The following is a 21,719-nucleotide window of genomic DNA, read 5'->3' as shown; positions in this document are numbered from 1 at the left end:
TATGCAATTGCCAGTGCAATGAGAAGATGAAGTAATTATTTTATTTAGATAATAATGTGTTTTATTCTACAACAATTGCAGCTGGGTGCAAAATTTTGGAGCTGAAGGTCTGAATTGCCTGCTGGACATATTAAAAGGTCTTCACGATGAGAAGGATGAGTTTTCTGGGTAAGGAGCACTTGAATTAAAATAGTTTAAGTTGAGATAAAATGATAAAATATATACATATACATGTATATGTATATATTGTAAACTAGTATACATAATAAACTTAGTATATAGATAGACTATGCTTAAGTCACAATCACCCAACTGGAATGCTTGCACATACATATGCATCTAGATAAATTTGTGTATATCCACAAACGTTTTGCCTCATTTGTGTATACAAGTGTGCGTATTATATGGATTGTAATACACCATACTGGTCCAGTGTTGGTCAGTAGATAGATGTTTTTGACTTCTCGGTGTAGGTTGAGAGGATGTTATTGTCCCAAAATCATCAAGTGAGTTTCTGTGCCTAAAGGAGGTCTAGAACCTGAGTCTCCGTACCTTAGTGCAGGACTCTAAATACACTGGCTTTCATAAGTAGGTAAATAGAGAGGTTGGAAGGTTGAATGAATATAGCTTTTAATATAGATGGATGGATGGGTGGAGGGATGGATGGGTGGATGAATGAATGGGTAAGATGATTTTTGAATGCTGGAAACATGTTTTAATTGTGTGTTTTATTTGGGTGTACAAAGATTAAAGGAAAAATAAGGACATTTGGGTAGGATAAGGATAACAAAAGTACGTATAGTCAAGCCCATGGTTTCCCAGTTGCAATGTATGGCTGTGAAAGTTGGACCATAAGAAAGGCTGAGTGCAGAAGAATTGAACTATGGTGCTGGAGAAGAGTCCTGTGAGTCCCCTGGACTGCAAGGCGATCAAACTGGTCAGTCCTAGAGGAGATCAACCCTGACTGCTCTTTAGAAGGCCAGATCCTGAAGTTGAAACTCAAGTATTTTGGCCACCTGACGAGAAGGAAGGACTCACTGGAGAAGAGTCTAATACTGGGAAAGATGGAGGGCAAGAGAAGAACGGGACGACAGAGAATGAGGTGGCTGGATGGAGTCACTGAAGCAGTAGGCGTGAGCTTAAATGGACTCCAGAAGATGATAGAGGATAGGAAGGCCTGGAGGAACATTGTCTATGGGGTCGCGATGGTCGGACACGACTTTGCAACTAACAACAACAAAGGATAAATGGATGTATGGATCCACAAGATTAGGCCTTGTGGGTAGTATTTTTATCCGGTCATATTTTTTCCTCTACTGAATTTTGATATAGTTAGGAGCATTCTGCTACAGTTTCTTATGGTTTTGCATGTTTTTTAATGTTCTGGAATAGAAACCTACATGTGTAAGTAGATAATTCTGGGTGTACAATTAATATTATTTCAGTTTTGTTTCTTGTTTTTTCCAGGTCATATGACTTCAGGATCCAACATGAAATTATTAGGTGTTTAAAAGCTTTCATGAACAACAAAGTAAGTCCCTTATTTTCTCCATGTAGAAACTTGTGAATATAATTCCTTATATTTAATTAGTAGAAAGCAAAAATTACAAATGGGCAAGAATTTAAACATGTTCGTTTTCAGCAGTATTAGTCCATCTTTTGGCAAAAAAGCTAGCTGGGTAACCTTGGGCCAGTCATTTTCTCTCAGCCCTAAAAAAGAGGCAGTGACAAACCACTTCTGAAAAATCTTGATTCGTAAGGACTTTATTCCAGCTGAATAGTTGTGAATATTAAGATATTGGAGAATGGCATTGTGAAAAAAAGTTTATTTATGCAAAAGTCTGTCTACAATTTTGCATATTTATAAAATGTAGAGAAAAAACTTGCAAAGCTGCCAATACATGAAACCCTTTACCTCAGAAGGCATGATCTGATTTGTATTTTCAGATTGTGAATACTTAAAACCATGGTTAAGAGCCACAAGAAATAGAAATCTAAAAAAAAATTGAAGCAGAAAATATAATTCAAGTAGAAACAAAAAACCCTGAAAGGTAATCTGAATGAAAATTATAATTAATGTTATTTCCTATAATACTAAGAATTCTAAATTTAAAATTATATATAAGAAATTGTGAGGAGAGAACTAAAGAGACAAGACAAGGATAAATTTCAGGATTATGGGAGTCTAAAATGAGATGACGATAACTGTCTAAGTTAAGAAGAAAAACTATACTTGAAAGATTAGGCTACATTAAAACGGAATACATTTACTGAAAGAAGCCGAAAAAATCAAATCAGTTTCTCAAAGCAGAAGAAATCAGTTCAGGAACACTATTACACACTGGATATGAGCATAGAAAATGATGCTCTAAACTTACAAGCAAGGGTCATAATAAAACAAGACTATAAGGATGGGTGAGATAATGACTTCGGACATTAACACTATTTAAAATATGTTAAAGAAATTTACAAATCAACAAAATTAATTGTGACTACACATAGGCAGAAATCCTTGACATCTGTCTTTTGTCCTAGTTTATTCAAACAGTTTCATTGCAGATAAAACATTCCTAAACAAAATGTTGGCAGGAAAATACTCAAAAAAATGAAGAGTAAATCTAATAAATTTTTCTGTGAGAGTTATTTGTGAGGAGATTATGAGTGATTATTTGAAGTAATACGAACATTAAAAAAATACTTTTGAGAATTGAGAAAAAGAACAGCTTAGACATAAAAAAACCAAAATAGAAAGGAATGCTAACTAAAATAAATATTTTTGAGAGGTGCAGAAGGAATAAAATCAATTGTGCAAATAGTAGTACGATAATGGAGTTTAAAGTATGAAAATATGTGAAAAAGAGAATGTTGCAGGCATTCTATCTTTAAGAAATGTTCTATCAAGGATACACTTGGTCAAATTTTGGACCATTTATATATAACTTGTAATAGTTTATTCTCTTAATTTTACCATTTGCAAGTAGATTTTTATATTAATCTTCAAACCCATTTTGTTTATTGCATCAATTAATTTGTGTATGTTTTACTGTAAATCACTGGGGCTGTTAGCCAAGAATATGGCATTATCTATATACTACTAAAACTGTGGATTTAAAACTTTAAAATGCTGATTCCTGTAATCCTTAACTGGACAAAATGATGTTCCATAGGGCAAAGGTTTTTGAATGAAGATACATAAATGGGCTAACTTACAGTATGTATCTGAAATCCATGACTCCCATGGAATTGAAATTTGGCAAATTTTATATAAAACATATTAAAATTTAAACATTATCATAAAGCAATCTATGGCACACAAAATGTCATAAAATATTTCCTCTGCTGTGGTTTGACTCTGCTATACAGTTCAACATTGGAGATCTTCTAGGCCAGGGGTAGGCAACTTCGGCTCTTTTATGACTCGTGGACTTCAACTCCCAGAATTCCTGAGCCAGCCATGCTGAGGGGAGAGGGAGAGGTTTCCATGCTGAGCCATGCTGGCTCAGGTATTCTGGGAGTTGAAGTCCACGAGTCATAAAAGAGCCAAGGTTGCCTACCCCCGTTCTAGGCAGATATATCTCTGAATGTATCCCACCTTTTCCAGTGAAGGCAGTACATTAGAAATATCTCTGAAATGATGAGCCAAAGTTTGGCATGGCTCATCTAGTCTGCATATAAAATCACCCTCATACTCACATGCTGAATCAACATACTCTTCAACACCATCACAAAAATTCCTCATGCCAATGCCATTTATCCTTAAAATACAGAAAAGAAAAGAAAAAGAAAAGAAAATTCTTATGTTGCATTTGGCTCAATTTTCAACTATTTGCTAGCATTTCATTTCAAGGATGCATTTCTGACCCTAATTAATAATTTCTAACATATTTTAACCTTTCATTAAACTCATACTTTCAGGAATGTATTTGTCAATTTCACATGATCAGACCATGTTCTTTAAAATCTGTTGTATTCTTCCCCTTTGTTTGACAGTTTTTTTACTCCATTTCTTTTTTAATTCAAACTCTTTGACATATACTCCTTGTAACATTCCACATTGCCACAGTCATCAGCAAATGAGCCCATGAATATTGACCCCAGCTACTCATATATGTCCCAATTGGTGGAATGTGAACATCAGAATGTTGGGAGACAAAGTAGTTTCTAGGTAGACATTCTTGTATGCATAGAATACCATGGGCCTGTTTGCAGTAAAACCTGGCTTTAGTTATAACTTATGCATAAAGATAGTTGTTGCATAATGAGAGTAACTGGGATTCTGCAACTCTGTTGCGAAGTGATGCAATCATAAAGCATGATATCATTTCACTGCCGTTTGTGACTGCCTGCTGGCTTTTCCATTGACTTTGCTTTTTGGAAGCCAGCAGCAAATGATACAAATAGCTATCCTATGATTGTAGGATGCTGTGACTGTTGTGATTACGAGCTGGTTGTCAAGCACCCAAATTACAATCATGTGACAGTCACACCTAGAAGAATTGGTCATGTCTCCTCATACAGCGCCATCATAACTTCGAATAGTAACTAAACAAGTGATTAATAACTGAGGACAATCTGCATTGTAAAATATTTTTAAAAATGACTGGTGTAAGCAGTCATCGACTTACAGCAGTTCATTTACTGACTGTTCTAAGTTACAACAGCACTGAAAAAATGTGACTTGTGACTGTTTTTCACACGACTGTTGTAGCATCCCATGGTCACATAATCAAAATTCAGATGCTTTGCAACTGACTCATATTTATGAGTGTACCAGGGTCACATAATCACCTTTTGTGACCTTCTGACAAATAAATGGGGAAGTCACTTAACAGTCCTGTTACTAACTTAAGAACTGCAGTGATTCACTTAACAACTATGGCAAGAAAGGTTGAAAAATGGGTAATATTCACTTAACAAATGTCTCACTTAACAGATTTTGGGGGGGCTGAATCATACTTGTAAGTTGAAGACTATCTGTATTAATTTTAACCATTAGCAGGGAATGATGCATCAGCATAGATGGTGTAAGCTTTAGGTTTCTTGTTTATATATGGTTAGATCAATCTGACATCAGATCTATCCATTATCAACATATAAGACAACTTCATATACATCGATTGCTGGAATTCTTTTATATTGGTTTCTACAGCAAATTTGACACCAAAAGTGTCTGGATAGTTGTATGTATACTTCCATTTTCCCATTCATCATGTTTCCTGCCTATTCAGTTAATTGCTTGGCAGACTGAAAAACACTTTGAATACACTGAGGAATGGAAATAGTATTAAGTGAAAATGCCTTTAAGTTCTTCTCGAAATTGGCTTCACAAGTTCTTCATTAGAACATACTCCCTTTCTCTTGTTTTCTGAACATATAGTGTAATGTTTTTGTGAGACTTGTGCTATTTTGTGGTATGGATATTATTTCTGCCTATAATCTAAGTTATTCACCCAAATTGATTTTAAATTTTTAGTTTGGAATTAAGACAATGCTTGAAACAGATGATGGGATTCTACTTCTGGCAAAAGCAGTTGATCCTAAAGTCCCTACGATGATGATTGATGCTATCAAGCTACTCTCTGCTCTCTGCATCCTGCCTCAGCCTGTGGATATGTATGTGGCAATGAGTAGTTTATCTTTTGATTTAGTTGTACGCTGTAGAAGAATAGGTCCTTTTGGGAAAATATGTTAAAATACAGTTTCTTTATCAATTATGCCTCTTAATAAGCACATAATTGGTACAGGAGATGAATTCTGAATATCCCAAGGAAAAAAAAGTTGAAGCAACATGCTCTTCCTTCTCTTCCTGAAGCCATTACCCTCATCCCATGTTACTTAAGGAAGTTTTACATCTGTAGCTTTTCAGAGTATAAATGGAGGTTATAGCAAGAGGTGAGGAATCAGCAAAGCTTGTTTCACAAATTTACTTCTGTTTGCATATCTTAAGACACAACCCAATGCATTTGTTCTTCCTAACTTTTACTTGTTATGAATGAATAGTTAATTCAAGTAAAGTATTTTTGTAATAGCAATTAGATTCCTCTCCATAATTTTTGCACAATTTTGTTCAAAACATTTTTGATATACAAACAAAATATTCAAGAAAATAAAACAGAAAAATGTAATAATGAGAGAGAGAAATGATATGTGTATTACAAGGATTCAAAGAGATCTCACATGTTTTCAGTTAATTATTATCCCCAAAAGATAATAATTTGTTAATTGAGCCTTTTGTACTGAAGAAATGAGAGTTTAATTATTTATTTAAACATTTAGTTAATGGAACCATATCTTCATGGAGGGGAGCATTCAGTAACATAGCTCAACCACTTGTCCAGGATACTGTAATTTTTTTTTGACTCGAACAGTGGCTTGGACTAAAAGACTTCTGAAGTCCCTATCATTCTACGTTCTATGTACATTGCCTGCTGAAGAAAAACAAAAAACAATAAAAACAGTGATAGCTGTGAGCAAACTTTGAATTTAATAAAGCTGATGATTAGTTATTTGTATCCTTTACAAAAACATCAAGTGTCAGATATAATCTATGAGTATATGCCAGTTGTACAATTGAGTCTAAATTAGATACATTCAAATTCAGAAGAATTTGATTGGCATCCTAAATTTTAATATGGAATCTTTAAAATCCCAAGTCAAAATAAGATTTTTTTAAAAAAAATACAGACTTGGTATCTAACAATTATAAAAGCTGGATTTTATTTCCCCCCTTTTTCTTCCTTTATTTTTTCTTTCTGTTTTTTGTGATTCCTTTATTTTGATTAGGCACGAGCAAGTTTTGGGAGCATTGACTGAACGTGCAGAAATGGATGAAGTAGAACGATTTAAACCCATTGTGGATGGCCTGAAAAGTGGAACTTCGGTAGCATTAAAGGTAATAGGAGGAACCTGGAAAAAGAATGTCACACTCTATCTACCTTATCTCTTTCAGAATACTCTGATGCCTTTCATTTTCTCTTTTATTTCACCAGTACTGAGTACACTTGAATTCTCAATGGATTTTTATCCTGAAATTCTTTTTGTATATCTTCAGAACTAGCTCAAGGTAGCAATCAGGGATTTTGATTAGAATGAGTATAAGGTAACAGGAAGATGGTTTGATTAGTTGAACAAGCCCTAGAAGAGCATACTAAGTATCCATTAATTATAAAGCATTTTGTGAGCATTGTGATTCTAAAATTCTGCATTCTGGTTTTGGGATGAAAAGGAGTGAGTATTCTTTTCAAGCCATGCATTCCTGCTGCTCTAGGTATATTATTACTTGACCCCCTGCATATATTTAAATATAATAGGGACACTGGGCGACAAATATTAATTACTTTTAAAAAGAAGACTTCTGTTCGGGAGTAGACTTAGAATATGAGCTGGGTTGCCTTTGAATCATGTATTTTTATTTTGACCTTCTTAGGTAGCTTGTCTACAGTTGATCAATGCTCTAATCATCCCATCAGATGAACTCGACTTCAGGCTGCACATCCGCAGTGAATTAATGCGCTCTGGACTGCAGCAAACCCTGAAGGTTAGAAATATCTCTCCTTTCTACTGTGATACCTTTGCTATATTGGGAAAGATAATATCTTAAGACTCCATTTAACATGTAAACAACTTGATGGGGTTAATTATACTTCAACATTATTTTGGAGCTTCAGGTAGTCTTTGATTTATGGCCATAATTAACACTGGAATCTTGCTCATTGAGCAAAGTGGCCATTCAGCAAGATGCCCACGTGACTGCCTTGCTCAACAAGTGCATTCCCAGCTCTCCCAGTTTTAAGATGAACAAAGTGAAATCACTGTGCCTGCCAAAAGAAGGCAGGCAGCAACTCTTTGTGAACAAAAGAGAACTCCTGTGGTGGAATATGGGAACAAAGCTTTGGGATTCTTATTTTGTTTCTCCAGCTCAATAAAGGAATTCCCCTCCCCCTCTTGTGCAGGAGGAAAGTCTTGTGCTGAAGAAACAAAGTTTGGATTTTGCTTCATTTCTGCCGATTGGCTTAAAGACTGTGTGATTTGCTTAAGAATTATGGCAAAAAATGTTGTAAAATCAGGTGCAACTCCCCTAGCAACTGCTTTGCTTAGAAATGGAAATGCTGGTCCCAGTTGCGGTCATAAGTTGAGGACTACCCTGTATACCATTTGTATTTCAATTTGTGTTTCAATTATGTGAATCGCCTATATATAAATGATAAAGTGGTTCCCTTTTTATGTCATGGATGTTTGGGCAGGGACATAGTAATCAGTTTTATGTTAATCAGTTTGTCTCTTGTCTCAAATAATTTCAACAAATTAGTTCTCTTATTGGGGGGAGCAGGGAGGTGAGAAAGGAAAAAGAAGAGAGAAAACAAAACAATATTTTACCAAATAATTTGAAGTTTTCTTAGAATAAAAGAGGGTTGTGCTGTCTAGTGGATATCCTCTGAAGTGACAGTGTCCTTTACAGGAATTGCATGCTCAAGACAACGAGGAGCTGAAACTGCAGCTGCAGGTATTTGAAGAATATGGTGAAGAAGATTCTGCAGAACTCAGAGGCCGCTTGGAAGACATTCGAATTGAAATGGAATATCCTTTTTTTCAAAATATATGACTTACTCAACCAACATCTCAGCATACAAGACAAAAATGATAAGGGGTCTGGTGGCTAAACCATATGATGAACAGTTGTGGGAACTAGGTATATCTACTCTAACAAAGAGAAGAACTAGGGGTGATATGATAGCAATCTTTCAGTATTTGAAGGGCTTTCATAGAGAAGAGGGGGGTCAACCTGTTCTCCAAAGTACCTGAGGACAGGACAAGAAGTAATGGGTGGAAGATCATTGAAGAGAGATCCAACCTAGAACTAAATAGAAATTTCCTAACAGTGAGAACAATTAATCACTGGAAGGTTTAATCACTGGCCATTTTTAAGAAGAGATTGGACAACCATGTGTCCAGAATGTTACAGGGTCTCCTGCTCAAGCAGTGGGTTGGACTAGAAGACTTCCAAGGTCCCTTCCAACCCTATTATGTTATTTTATGTTGTTATTGCCTCCTTCTCCAAGATTCTCTTACAGTAGGATTATTGTTTTTCAGATTTATATGCTATTCAAGATGACCTGCATGGGGCTCTCCTCACAATAACAACATGTGAAGGAAATTGAATTGGGCTAGGAAAGTGATTGGCCCAAAGTCACCAAATGAGTTTCTATAGTTAAGGGTGGACTTGAACTTGGGTGTCCCCAGACTTGACCAACAGCTTGCTACACCACATTTGTTCTCCGGCAGTATTGACTCCTGTAATGCTCATGTGGCCTGTGATTGGGTGGGTATCCAGGAAACACTGAAAAGAGGGAGTTTCTGTGCTAGTCATGTATTTTTTTTAAAAAGGGGGGGGGAGATTGAAATTTACAACATATCATAAGGCAAATATCATCCCTGACCTTGTCCAACAGGGTTTTTTAAATTATTTTTGTTAATAAAACCATCAGTATAGACAGTGGTGAGATTCAGGTATGTGAACAACTAGTTCTCTGTGTAGATGCTGCTTCCGGAAATCCATTCTGGGCCTGGGCAACAAAAAGTTAGCTACTGGTTCTGCTGAAGTGGTGTGAACCAGCTGAATCCCGCCACTGAATATAAATGACTTTTTACTATACTAAAATGAGAATAAAATACTGAAGGTTATAATTACATCTTATTCTTAGCACAGTCATTCTGTCACTCTAGAATTCAAAATGCATGCAGTGTGAGAAGCTTGATGAAATTAGTCTCAACAATATGTTGTGTTTGATCTGATTGTAATTTTTGTAAATTTGATATGGAGAGTGCATGGAAATGTATTTTTGATTTGAGAGAAAAAATTTTTTGGTGCTGTTGAATCAACTCTTAGCAACTACCTGGATAAGTTCCTGCAATTTTCTTGGTAAGATTTCAGAAGTGGTCTACCATTACCTGCTTCCTAGGGCTGAGAGATTGTGGCTCTGAAAATACATGGAATATATATATGTTTGATCCTGGACAATGAAAATAGATATCTATTATAAATGCCCTCTTGTCATCAGATCCAATTGAGAACCACCTAGGTGGCTCTAAAAGTTCTAGAATCTTACGCACTAAGCCATCTAGGTGGCACTGAGCCAGTCATTCTTTCTCAGTTCTAGGAAACAGGCAATGGCAAACCACTTCTGAGAAACCTTGTCAAGTGAACTGCAGGTGACCAGTCCAGGCAGTCACCAGAATCAGCACTGACATATCACCATGTCATATCTTATGTCAGTGCTGACTCCTCTTGACTGCTTGGACTGATCCCTGAACTTGAAAAGGTTTCTCAAGTGGTGTATCTGTATATGCATACATATACCCACTGTACACACAAACACAAACACAAACACAAACAATACTCTAGAAAATATTCTTCCCTAAGGAAGTATGTTTTAAACTTCCAGTAACAAAAAAATGTGACATAATCCTTGAAGGTACAGTAGTGGCCAAAATTGTGGAAACCTTTTGGGAAAAGTGTACAGTAGAAATGCCACCTTTGGTTAAGTTTCCATCAATTTTTCTTCTAATTTCTTTATAACTCTAACCTTAGTAATACTATTATTCACTTAATAATACTATTTTACATCGTTTTCTGGGCAACCAGTCAACTCTTTGCACCATTACTTTAATTTTATTATGTTCTACAAGCTCACTAAATGAAAGAACACAAAAAAAACCAACCAACTTGATAGCGATCACATAACACATTGACAGCTTCAATACATGACATTAATAACTGAATCCTACTGTGATCTGATTTGCTCATTGCCAAAACAAAATGACACCTGATTGGCTCTCTAAACACTCATGCTCATTGGCTACAGTCAGATGAAGGAAAGCTACCTGATATCAACCTAAGCAAGTTGTGCTTTCTTTTTCTGGTTATTTGGCTATAACTTTTCATAGAATACAGTACAGATAATTGAACAAACTTTGTTGCATTAATTCTTGATTAAAATATCTTTCCACTGATATATAATTTTATGGTACTACTTCAAAAAAAAATGATATTAGCCATCAAACCTCAAAAATACACTTTTCCCAAAAGGTTTCCACAATTTTGGCTACTACTGTGTATGTGGCAACTCTTTAGTTATGCTGAAGCAGGGGAGATAGCTGAGCAATCACAAATCTTGAGTTGCTCATCTCTGAGCTGTTCCTCCCCCAGAGAGTAATAGTTTCAGGGAAGTGTTATAGATATAATATAACCTCTAGGTAACAGTCATTTTAAAGTGCATTTTCTTGCTTTTGTTTTCCTTGCCTATTTTGTTTTCATTTTTGATACACCTATTTAAATTCTAAAATTGAAGACTACAACTATATTTTATGAATAGTAAGCCAGTATGAACATTCTGTCTGGATTTGATGTGTAAATGCTTTAAATTAACAAACAATCATGGTAAAACTGGTTTATGTAGATTTATATTAATTCCTTTACCACAAATACAGAAATCAAGTGGTAAACTAGGTCTCTTTTATGAATTAATGCTATGCATCTGTATTTCTTTTGAATGGCTTTTGATTCCTTAATTATTTTTTTTACTGATTTCAATGAAATCTTCCAGATTCTCCTAAACACAGTAAAGGATTCTAAGGCAGAACAACATTTCCTCTCAATTTTACAGCACTTCCTGCTAATCCGCAATGACTATGAAGCCAGGTAGAAAAGGAAACTTTTTTAATAATAATGTAAAAAGATATTGATGTGTGGATGTATATACATAACTTTATAGTAGGAAGCTTTACTTCTGATTATCAGCACTAATATTTTTTTTCTGTTCTTGCCTTAGGCCTCAATATTTTAAACTAATTGATGAATGCATTTCACAGATAGTTCTGTTCAGGAATGGGGCTGACCCAGACTTTAAACGCAAACACTTTGACATTAATGTTGAGGCCTTAATAGGTGAGTCTGGTGCTCCGGTTGGCTATATTTATTTTGCTAATTGTCCAGGAAAAATGTATTTTTCCATTTGTTACTATTATATGAGCTGACAGAAAATTAATATATTTGTACCATTTTATGCCCCATTGTAAAAAATAAATCACTCAGGTTAAGCATATTAGTTGCAAAGGAGTTTTTTTTTTTTTTAAGAAGAAAGATAGCAGAATATTTCTTACTGTTTGCCCAAAGTATCTACAGTCTATTGAAAACATTGCCAGTTGTCATTTCAGGACAGTTGTACTTTTAATTCATGATGAAAACCTCTCTAGCACGACATTTCTTGCTCTTTCAGTGTCAGAGACACAAGAAATGATGTATTTCTGGTCTGTTAAAGATGCATGAGAAAAAGCAGATATGCACATATTTAGCTATGTCTGGTAAATCAAGGATGTAGCAAAGCAATGCGTAATCTAGAAATTGAATAAGACTCTACAATACAGGTGTGCTCTGAGCTACATTTGCCTCCTGAAAACTTTCAGTGTGGCTTTCAAAGTTTTCAGTAGTAAATTATAATTTTCACTTTGTTAATAGTTGTAGCATTTATACCAGTAGCTAAGTTCTGTAGAAATGTGATGCAATTAATAATTAAATAGATGGCCAGAAACTAACTACATTCACTAAATTTAAATTAAATATAAATAAAATAAAATCCAGTTCAGTTTTTCCCCCGGCTCTATACAACTACACAACCCGAGGATGCCACTAAAAGAATGAAGAAGCCCACTGCTCCCCCCAAAATATGCATCTCTACTTTATAGGGTTGCTTAGTGCAGAAGAGAATTTTTCTCACAGTATTCTTACTTAGGTTTTTTTTTTCTGTAGATAACTTGATTGATCAAACTAAGGTGGCAAAAAGTGAAGCTAAAACCCTGGAATTGGAGAAGAAGGTTACAATCAAATTTTTTCTTTATCTTTCATTCTTCCTTTGTTTACTGGCTTTTTGTTTACTCAGAACAAATTACTACTTTTTGTGTTTTTAAACATCTTCATTTTTTTTAAAAAAAAACTTAGTTTTTATTTCATTTGTGGTGCTGATAGCTGTTTCTTTCTGTTTAGTTCTTTTTTTCTTGATGCCTCTTTTCTTTGGTACTCATGGCCTACTATTTATAAGTATGCAAGAGGAGTATTCCCCTGGCTTTCTCCCAAACATGACAAAAATCAGGTCTGTATTGATATTGTCTTCATCTTCAGAAGTACATTCTTTTTTTTAATTCTGCAGCAATAATAGCAATAATGGTTAGAGCATTGCTGCAATACTGTTTTTTCAATGGGTGCCACAAACGTCATTCCCAAAATAGGAAGTTGTATGCCAAAGTTTTCATTGAGTAGCATGCTATCATAAACTATTTTCTTCATTTTCCTTTATTTTTAACACTTCTGAACTAATTATATATATATAATTATAAACAGGCTTACTTTTTCTATTTCTCATCGTGGTGCATTTGAAAAGAAAAAATGTATAAACTTAAACATCTTTATTCTAAAGTATTTCAGAAGGTTATATGTATAATTTATGTATTAATCTTAAACACATGCCATCCTGTATATTTTTCATTTGCCAGAGGATTTTTCCTATTGCTTGCAAACATTTAAGAGTATATAGACCAAATCCTACCAAATTTTAGTTGTATATTTAATGCCAGAAAAGGTAGGTGGCTCTGTAAATGGGAGCAACAGTTCAGAGGAGCTGCATGAAGCATGTGGATTACTTACTTCTAATTCAGTGGTCCCCAAACTTTCCAGCTTGGTGCCTCAGTGTGTGTGTAGGGGGGGACAGCAAATGATACCCTGTGAGTGGCAGGTGTGCGTGTGTGAGTGGCATAGCTCTATGGATAGAATTGAATTGAATTGAATTGGAAGGGACCTTGGAGGTCTTCTAATCCAGCCCCCCACTTAAGCAGGAGAACCTATACCATCTCAGACAAGTGACTGTCTTAGTGCAAACGCAAGTGCCTGCCACTGGTACAAGTGGAGCTTTGCATGTGCACGCCCACCACTTCCGCAAATAGAGCTTCGTGTGAGTGGAGCTGTGTGCATGAACGCAAGTGCCCGTCACTTGCGCGAGTGGAGCTGCATACACATGTGTGCTTCCCCACTGCTTGTGTGGCCTTGTTTTGAATGGGCTGCAACCTAGGGATTAGAGACCCCTATTCTAATTGACAGATTGTTCCTCATTGATAAAGTGGAAAACTACCATTAAATCTAGACTTTATAGAGTGGGGGTAATTGTTAACACATTCTGAATATGTTATCTCACAAAAAGCTGTAAAAGCAGAATTCCCCAACCTTTCAGGGTTGGCAACCCGGAGCGGGGGGAGGGGGGAAAGAAGGGATGATTTGTGGAGGGGTAAATGCATGTGCGCACATGTGCGTGCAGATGAACACCTGTTGCTTGTGTGAGTGGGGCCGTGAGCGTGAGTGAGGTCACGGAAGCCCACTGCGAGCGCATGGTTCCACAAGTACCTGCGACATGGTGACCCAAGCACTCATGTGTGGTGCCATGAATGCTGGTAACGCCGGTGATGTTTGCACGAGTGATGCCCACGAGAGTGGAGCCACAAGCACCCATGACGCTCGCAGCAACGCTTACATGAGTGGTGCTACAAACAGTTGCGGCAATGCTCATGTGAATGGGGCCATGAATGCTTGTGGCGATGCTCACACGAATGGAGCCACAAACGTCCACAATGCTCATGCGTGCACCGTCCAGCACACATGTGCACTGGCCAGCCACTCACGCTATAAAGGATCAAGAAGAGATATTAATTTATTAAATTTAATTTTAGAAGTATCAACTAAAATGAAAATAAATAAATATAGACAAGAAGATTTGCCAAAGGTTCTGATTCAGTCCCTGTCACCTCAAGTAAAAGGACCTTGAGTAGCAGAAGAGGGAAGAATTTCTGGTGAGTCATGGCTGGACAAGATAAAACCAAACTACATAAATAGTGACCTGACATGTCAGCATCACTTAGGCACAGAAAACATAAACACTGGAACATTTTTCTTTACTGCCTTTCTTAAAAGATTCCTGCATATTTCAGAATTTTATAATAATGTTTTCGTTATTACATACAAAACTTCTTTTCATTAAATAATTTCATAGATCATTTTTGACCTGGATTATGACCGAAACTAATTAACACATACCCTATTGAAATGTTTTCATATTCAGTAGTATTAAATGTTATCCACTTGTCATCTAATCAGCATCCTTCATGTTGTACTCCCCAAGAAGGAAAATATTTTCTCGCATGAGGTTTAACCAGTATGGAATATGTTGGCATGATTATTGTGCATAATTCTTTCAGCTGGAATCTGAATTGACTGCACGTCATGAATTACAAGTTGAAATGAAGAAGAAAGAAAATGATTTTGAGGAAAAAATTCAAAATTTACTTCAGGAGAAAGAAACAGTGACAGCTGAGAAACAGCGTATTATTTCAGAGAACCAAAACTTAGAAATTAATAGCTCTTTGTTGAATGATGAGGTAATGATCAATGGTACAAATAAACTGATTACATTAGAGGAACATGCCATTTCAGTGTTTAAGCCCTCAGTCCCAAGAATCATAAAATGGAATAAGAAATATTGCTATTGTCTTGGAGAAAGAATTGGGTAATGTGATGGGGTAATGTGATGGGACAGGAGGTGAATGAAAAGTTGTATTTTTAAGATTTCAGGATATTGAGATGTTAATGGATGCATGTAAATGTTGCTATTCCACACTATATGACATCCCTTTCATTATGATGATTAAGAGAGGGAGTCGGGATAGTTGGTAGCATGCTGTGAAACATTTGTTTTGTTCTTTGTGAATAAAATGAATTGTATATGAACTCTGGGATTAAAGGAGATCATTTACTTATTTATGGATTTATACCCCATCACATTCAATAGAGTCTTGGAAGCTTGTAGCAAATATAACAAGTTGCTAGTTGAGAAATATGAATGTCCTATAACTGGGTCCAGTGTGTGATCCAATGCATTGCAGTATGTCAGACAGCATCTCCTATAGTGCCAGTCTGGCTGTGTGCCAAGCTTTTTTTCTAGCATAATTTCAGTTGGCAACAATAATTTGGTCTCCGTGTGACCTGCAGAATTATTTTTAGAAAATGAAATGAAAGTTGCCCAGCATGCTTTTTCTGGAAGTTTGCATATCCTTAAAAAATTGGAAAATAAGCTGAGATGGTAAATGTAAAAGTAGTAATGGGAAGCGATCTTTCCCATTTCTACTTCCATCATGGCAGCCACTTTGTGAAAATACCTATAATTTACTCTGAAAATCCTAATTGTATCTATTAGAGCAGACGCATTGAGAGCCCCACATACTAACCATCTACAACTGGGTTAGGTTGAAATGTTAAATCAGATGTGCAATGTGTTACAATCTGATTTGATGTACATATGCAATATGTAAAATAGTGCTATGCAGATCCTTCAAAGCATTCTTTAGGAACGTTAATGAAGTACTATTTGAATCATATAATAGGTTTGTCTTTTTCCATTGTGGACTATACCCAGCTCTCTCCTCACACTTCACTTGCACAGCCATTTTGTTCTGTATTGTGCATGCTTGGTTCAGAACAGCCAGGATCAGCTTTCAGAATAGTTATGTAATCCTGGGAAAAAGTCCTGCTTCGATCATTCAGAAAGCTGTGTTCCAAAGGATCTCTTGTGTAGGAATCTCACATCCCTAAATCAGAATAAGACTATCAATCCAGTGTGTTCTGCCTATTATTGTATCTGTTGCATTAGACAAAGTCAGGTTACACAAAAATAAATCTCAAAACCTCGAAGGAAGGAAATATTAGCAAGGTAGTGAATGATGGCTTAGAGATGGGTAGTCTGTTTATTTTTCTGGTTTAGAATTATGAAACTTTTTCAGTCTGACTTGTTCTACTTCTTTCTCTAAAGATTGCTCTACTGACCAAAGAACTTGAAGATCTTAAAAAGAAAATGGAGCAAATCATTTCATCTACGTGTTTCCCACCACAGCAACCATTACCTACCAGGACAGAAAGTCACCAGATCCCTTCATCCCTTTCTTCACAAACTGTTTCCCCTCCTCCCACGCTTCCTGGGGTTTTAGAGCCACCTTCTGTTCCTCTTCCCCCTCCTCTGCCTGGGATGCCAGGGCCACTCCCTTCTCCCCTTTCTCCTCTGCCTGAGATATCAGAGCCACTCCTTCCTCCCCCTCTGCCTGGGATCCCGAGATTGCCCCCTCCCCCACCACCTCTGCCTGGGATGCCTGGGTTGCCCCCTCCCCCACCACCTCTGCCTGGGATGCCTGGGTTGCCCCCTCCCCCACCACCTCTTCCCGGTATGCCAGGGTTGCCCCCTCCCCCACCACCTCTGCCTGGTATGCCAGGGTTGCCCCCTCCTCCACCACCTCTTCCCGGTATGCCAGGGTTGCCCCCTCCCCCACCACCTCTTCCTGGTATGCCAGGGTTGCCCCCTCCTCCACCACCTCTTCCCGGTATGCCAGGGTTGCCCCCTCCACCACCACCTCTTCCCAGTATGCCAGGGTTGCCCCCTCCACCACCACCTCTTCCCGGTATGCCAGGGTTGCCCCCTCCACCACCACCTCTTCCCGGTATGCCAGGGTTGCCCCCTGTGTCTCAGTTTGGGATACCAGTACCACCACCTCCTCCCACTCTATCTGGTTTTGGAATTATGGCAACTCCAGCTCTTCCATTTGGATTGCTTCCCAAGAAACTTTACAAACCAGAAGTTCAACTTAGGAGAACTAACTGGTCCAAGGTGATTTCTTGTAATTGATAATTAGATATATTTTTCCCATTGTCAATGTTTCCTTTTCCAAACTCCTCAGTCTACCAGTGCTTTTTCCCCTTAATTACTCTGTGTTCAAGATTTTGAATGCTGAGGACTAGAAAACATTTATTACTTGTTGTTGCAAAACTAATTTTCATTTTGCAGAATTTTATGACATAGAAAGTTGGATGTATTTTAGGTACTTAATAAATATGTCAATTTACCTCTATGAATAATCTTAAAATAGTGAAATGTTTCTTTTGACATTTAAGATACTGTTTTTAATTTTTTAGAAATAATTATAGCAAATCATTTAAATATGATGGATTACAGAGTGAAATTATATATAGATATGAATTTTAAACAGTAGCACAAGTATTGTGGTCTAAGCTTTTAGATATTGTGTGAATATCTTTATCAGATGTGCTGAATTGGAAAAGATAATTGTATATACCCTAACTGTATATAATTTAGGGCCAGAATATTTTAAGGCTTATCTGTTACTGAATGGAATTTTATAAGGCTTGCAGAAGTATAAAAATCATTGGTTAGAATGTGGGGTAATATATACATTCTGGAATTTTCTTCACTGGTTTCTCTGTTTAAAATCCTTTGATGCCTGCCAGTTTTTGAGATACATTTTCTTGCATATTTGTCTCCGCTAATTAGAACTAATTTTGATTTTCTGCTGCTTAATTATTCTATTTATTAGTAGTGAAATAAAGAGCTGGCATTAAGCATGTAATTATATTATTCTTTTTTTTATTTGTACTCCATTCTTATGGGTAGAAAGGTATTGTATTTTATGCCTCTTGTATTTTATGATGAAATGAAAAATGCATAATAAATTAATCCCATAAATTGATAAATGTAATTCAGCAATATTAGCTCCAGACTAACACTATTTACTTTTGATGAAATGGTTTCTATTTGATAAAAGCTTATGAACAATAGCATGTTTGCCAACAGGCATAAAATCTTTTTGCTTAAAGATACGTACAGAACAGATAAACTGCAATAGGAATGTGCAATGGTGTTTATATGGATTATGTCATGTTATATATAACCTTTACAGATTACAGTACAGGAATTATCTGAAGACTGTTTCTGGGTGAAAGCTAAGGAGGAGCGTTATGAGGATGATGATCTTTTTGCCAAGCTAACACTTCGTTTCTCAACTGCACAGACCAAATGTAAGTAACATTTTGTTACTTACTTTGAGCAATAATAAGTAAGGAATGTGAGATAGGCAGCTATATAATTTACCAAATACTGTAAAGTAATAACTTCATTGATGTACACTAAAGACAGAAATGTGCTAAGGATGGTTTATGCTTTTGTGGGGAAAATAAATTGAGCTTGCATCAGGGCCAGGGGCAGCTGAAAATTAGGAGGGTCACACTCATCCAACAAACCTCCCTATCCAAAACAGACTTTTAGGCATAGTTTGTTGCCTTACACACACAAATGGTGCCCTCATGTGGCAGCAGGAAGGGACATGAGATCAAACTCAACACAATACTCACCCTATATGGTACCCTGTTGTCATCTGGTTACAGCTTGAAAATTGTGAATTTTCTGATGCCAGTTTCTGTAGAATGAAAACAGGAACCAAAGCAAATAATCAAGCTCACTGTAGTGTTTATTAGATAGTACATACTGGAGAGGATCTCCTCTAAAACAATAGTGAGAGACATACCCCTGCAGAGAAAAAGATGCACTCTTTTATACATTTCAAAAGGAGGGGGAAATGAACATGCCTACATGTTCATGATTATTAGCATATTAGATCTCAAATTACTTTCTGCCCTTCTGTTATCTACAGAAAACAATAGTCTTAGAAGAAACATTTGCATCTTGAGATTCGGTGATTGCATGAATGATAAAACTTAACCAAGGTGCCACTGTGGAAAGCACATACATTATTTGCAAAGTGGATTACTTACTACATAACCCTAAATTCAGATTATTTTAAAATGTTAAAATGAATTCAGAGAATATTTGTAGCTAAGGGTTGACCTCTCTGGGGTCTTTGGTGCTCTTTGAGCTTAGTTGTTTTCTTGCAGATGTTTCATTACCCGACTAGGTAACATTATCAGTATTATTAATGCTACTGGTTATCTAGTCAGGTAATGAAACGTCTAGAAGAAAACAACCAAGCTCAAAGACCATCAGGAAGCTCACAACTAATTTCAATAATACACACTTTTCATCTATAGAGTATATATGGTTTATTTATTTATTTATGAGACTTATATATTTATTTCCCAAATTTATCATCTAGTAATATAAATATTTCATATCTATTCATGTCTTATTTTGTTTTTAACATGTTTTTTTCTGTAATAGATATTTATAATATAAGCCAATTAAAATCAAGTATATAAAACTTAATTTTGCAGCAGTTACAGTCATACATAATGATATATTTATAACATATAAATAGATAGATAGATAGATGGATGGATGGATGGATGGATGGATGGATGGATGGATAGATAGACAGACAGACAGACAGACAGACAGACAGACAGACAGACAGACAGATAGACAGACAGACGATTTAGATCAGGGAATAGAAAGGGAACTCATCAAATTTGTTGATGACATTAAGCTGGCAGGAATAGTCCACACCCCAGATGATAGGCTCAAGATCCAGATGGAACTTGACAGACTTGAACACTGGGCCCTATCCAAGAAAATGAAATTCAATGTAGAGAAAAGTAAGGTCTTACACTTAGGCAAGAAAAACCAAATGTACAAGTACAGATTAGGTGAAACCTAACCTCAAAAGCAGTCTGTGAGAGGGATCTTGAAGCCCTAGAGAACAATCATTTTTTTGACAGCAGCCAAAAAATCAAATGTAAATCCTAGGTTGCATAAACAGAGGGATAGAGTCAAGATCACATGAAGTATTAGTACTGCTTTATAAAACCTTAGTAAGACCACACCTGGAATACTGCATCCAGGTTTGGGCACCACAATATGAAAAAGAACTTGAGACTCTGGAAAGAGTGCAGAGAAGACCAACAAAGAAGATGAACAGTTGCAGGAATTGGGTAAGTCTAGTCTAGTGAAAAGAAGGACTAGGGGAGACATGATAGCAGTATTCCAATATTTGGTCAATTTTTTCTAAGTTTTATAGTTGACACTTTGTAGATAATCCACAGTGTTTTCTTTTGTTACAGCTGCTCTTTGTTTAATCAAAGCCCCGAAGGTCATGACAACAGGCTTTTCTTTCTGGGCTGTATATTTAGGGCAGTATTTTCATCCATCACTAGATGTCAGCACCAGTTCATCTTTCAATTTTCTGTATTTTTTTCCCCATAAACTTAATTTGCCATTTTTGTTTAGAGGAGGGTGAAACAAAGATACCCCCCCACACACACACTTTTGGAGGATTTTTACTTCTGGGTTTTTTTCTTTTTCTTTTTTCAGGAAATCAGTCAGGTAGAAGAGAGAAAATCAATATTCTTACCCAGTTCACTCATGCTGTTTACAATCACGCTTAGTTTAGTGCTTTTTGGCTTTGGCTGCATGTAGCTTGGGCTAGAGTCACGAATGACGCTAGCCTTTCTTCGGTTGGTTTTTGGAGAGTTTTCCCCAAACGTCCGGATCCACCACCATCTCCCCAGGATCGCTGGGGCTTCCCTCCTTCCTTGTCATCTCTCCAGGGTGGCTTTGGGCCCATTTAGGGTCCCCAAACAGAGAGAAATCAACCGTAGGGCTCAGATTGTCTCAATACCTCAGCTGCAGCACTAGCTGCGCAGAACCGGAAGGCCACAGTATTCCAATATTTGAAGGGCTACCACATAGAAGAGGGGGTCAGCCTATTTTCCAAAGTGTCAGAAGGCAACACAAGAAACAATGTATGGAAACTAATCAAGAAGAGAAGCAACGTAGAACTAAGGAGAAATTTACCAAAAGGTAGAACAATTAACCAGCGGAATGGCTTGTGTT

At 36.6% G+C, this 21,719-nt stretch overlaps 1 protein-coding gene across 1 annotated transcript in view; it reads left to right on the top strand.

Moving 5' to 3' along the window:
- DIAPH1 (diaphanous related formin 1) overlaps positions 1-21,719 on the top strand; it is a 104,584-nt gene that overhangs the window by 33,001 nt on the left and 49,864 nt on the right. The window contains exons 6-17 of the mRNA XM_039325943.1: positions 82-168; positions 1,468-1,531; positions 5,474-5,613; positions 6,784-6,892; positions 7,427-7,537; positions 8,459-8,577; positions 11,582-11,698; positions 11,829-11,944; positions 12,806-12,870; positions 15,295-15,474; positions 16,902-17,747; positions 18,835-18,952. Coding sequence (XP_039181877.1) covers positions 82-168; positions 1,468-1,531; positions 5,474-5,613; positions 6,784-6,892; positions 7,427-7,537; positions 8,459-8,577; positions 11,582-11,698; positions 11,829-11,944; positions 12,806-12,870; positions 15,295-15,474; positions 16,902-17,747; positions 18,835-18,952 — 2,072 coding nt within the window. The remainder of the gene's footprint in view (positions 1-81; positions 169-1,467; positions 1,532-5,473; positions 5,614-6,783; positions 6,893-7,426; positions 7,538-8,458; positions 8,578-11,581; positions 11,699-11,828; positions 11,945-12,805; positions 12,871-15,294; positions 15,475-16,901; positions 17,748-18,834; positions 18,953-21,719) is intronic.

Source organism: Crotalus tigris, unplaced genomic scaffold, assembly GCF_016545835.1.
Source record: "Crotalus tigris isolate CLP2741 ecotype Arizona unplaced genomic scaffold, ASM1654583v1 scf7180000024339.11422700, whole genome shotgun sequence".
In the NCBI taxonomy this organism is placed as follows: domain Eukaryota; kingdom Metazoa; phylum Chordata; class Lepidosauria; order Squamata; family Viperidae; genus Crotalus; species Crotalus tigris.
The sequence above is the reverse complement of the archived record's forward strand: the minus strand, read 5'-3'. Positions and strand labels throughout refer to the sequence as shown.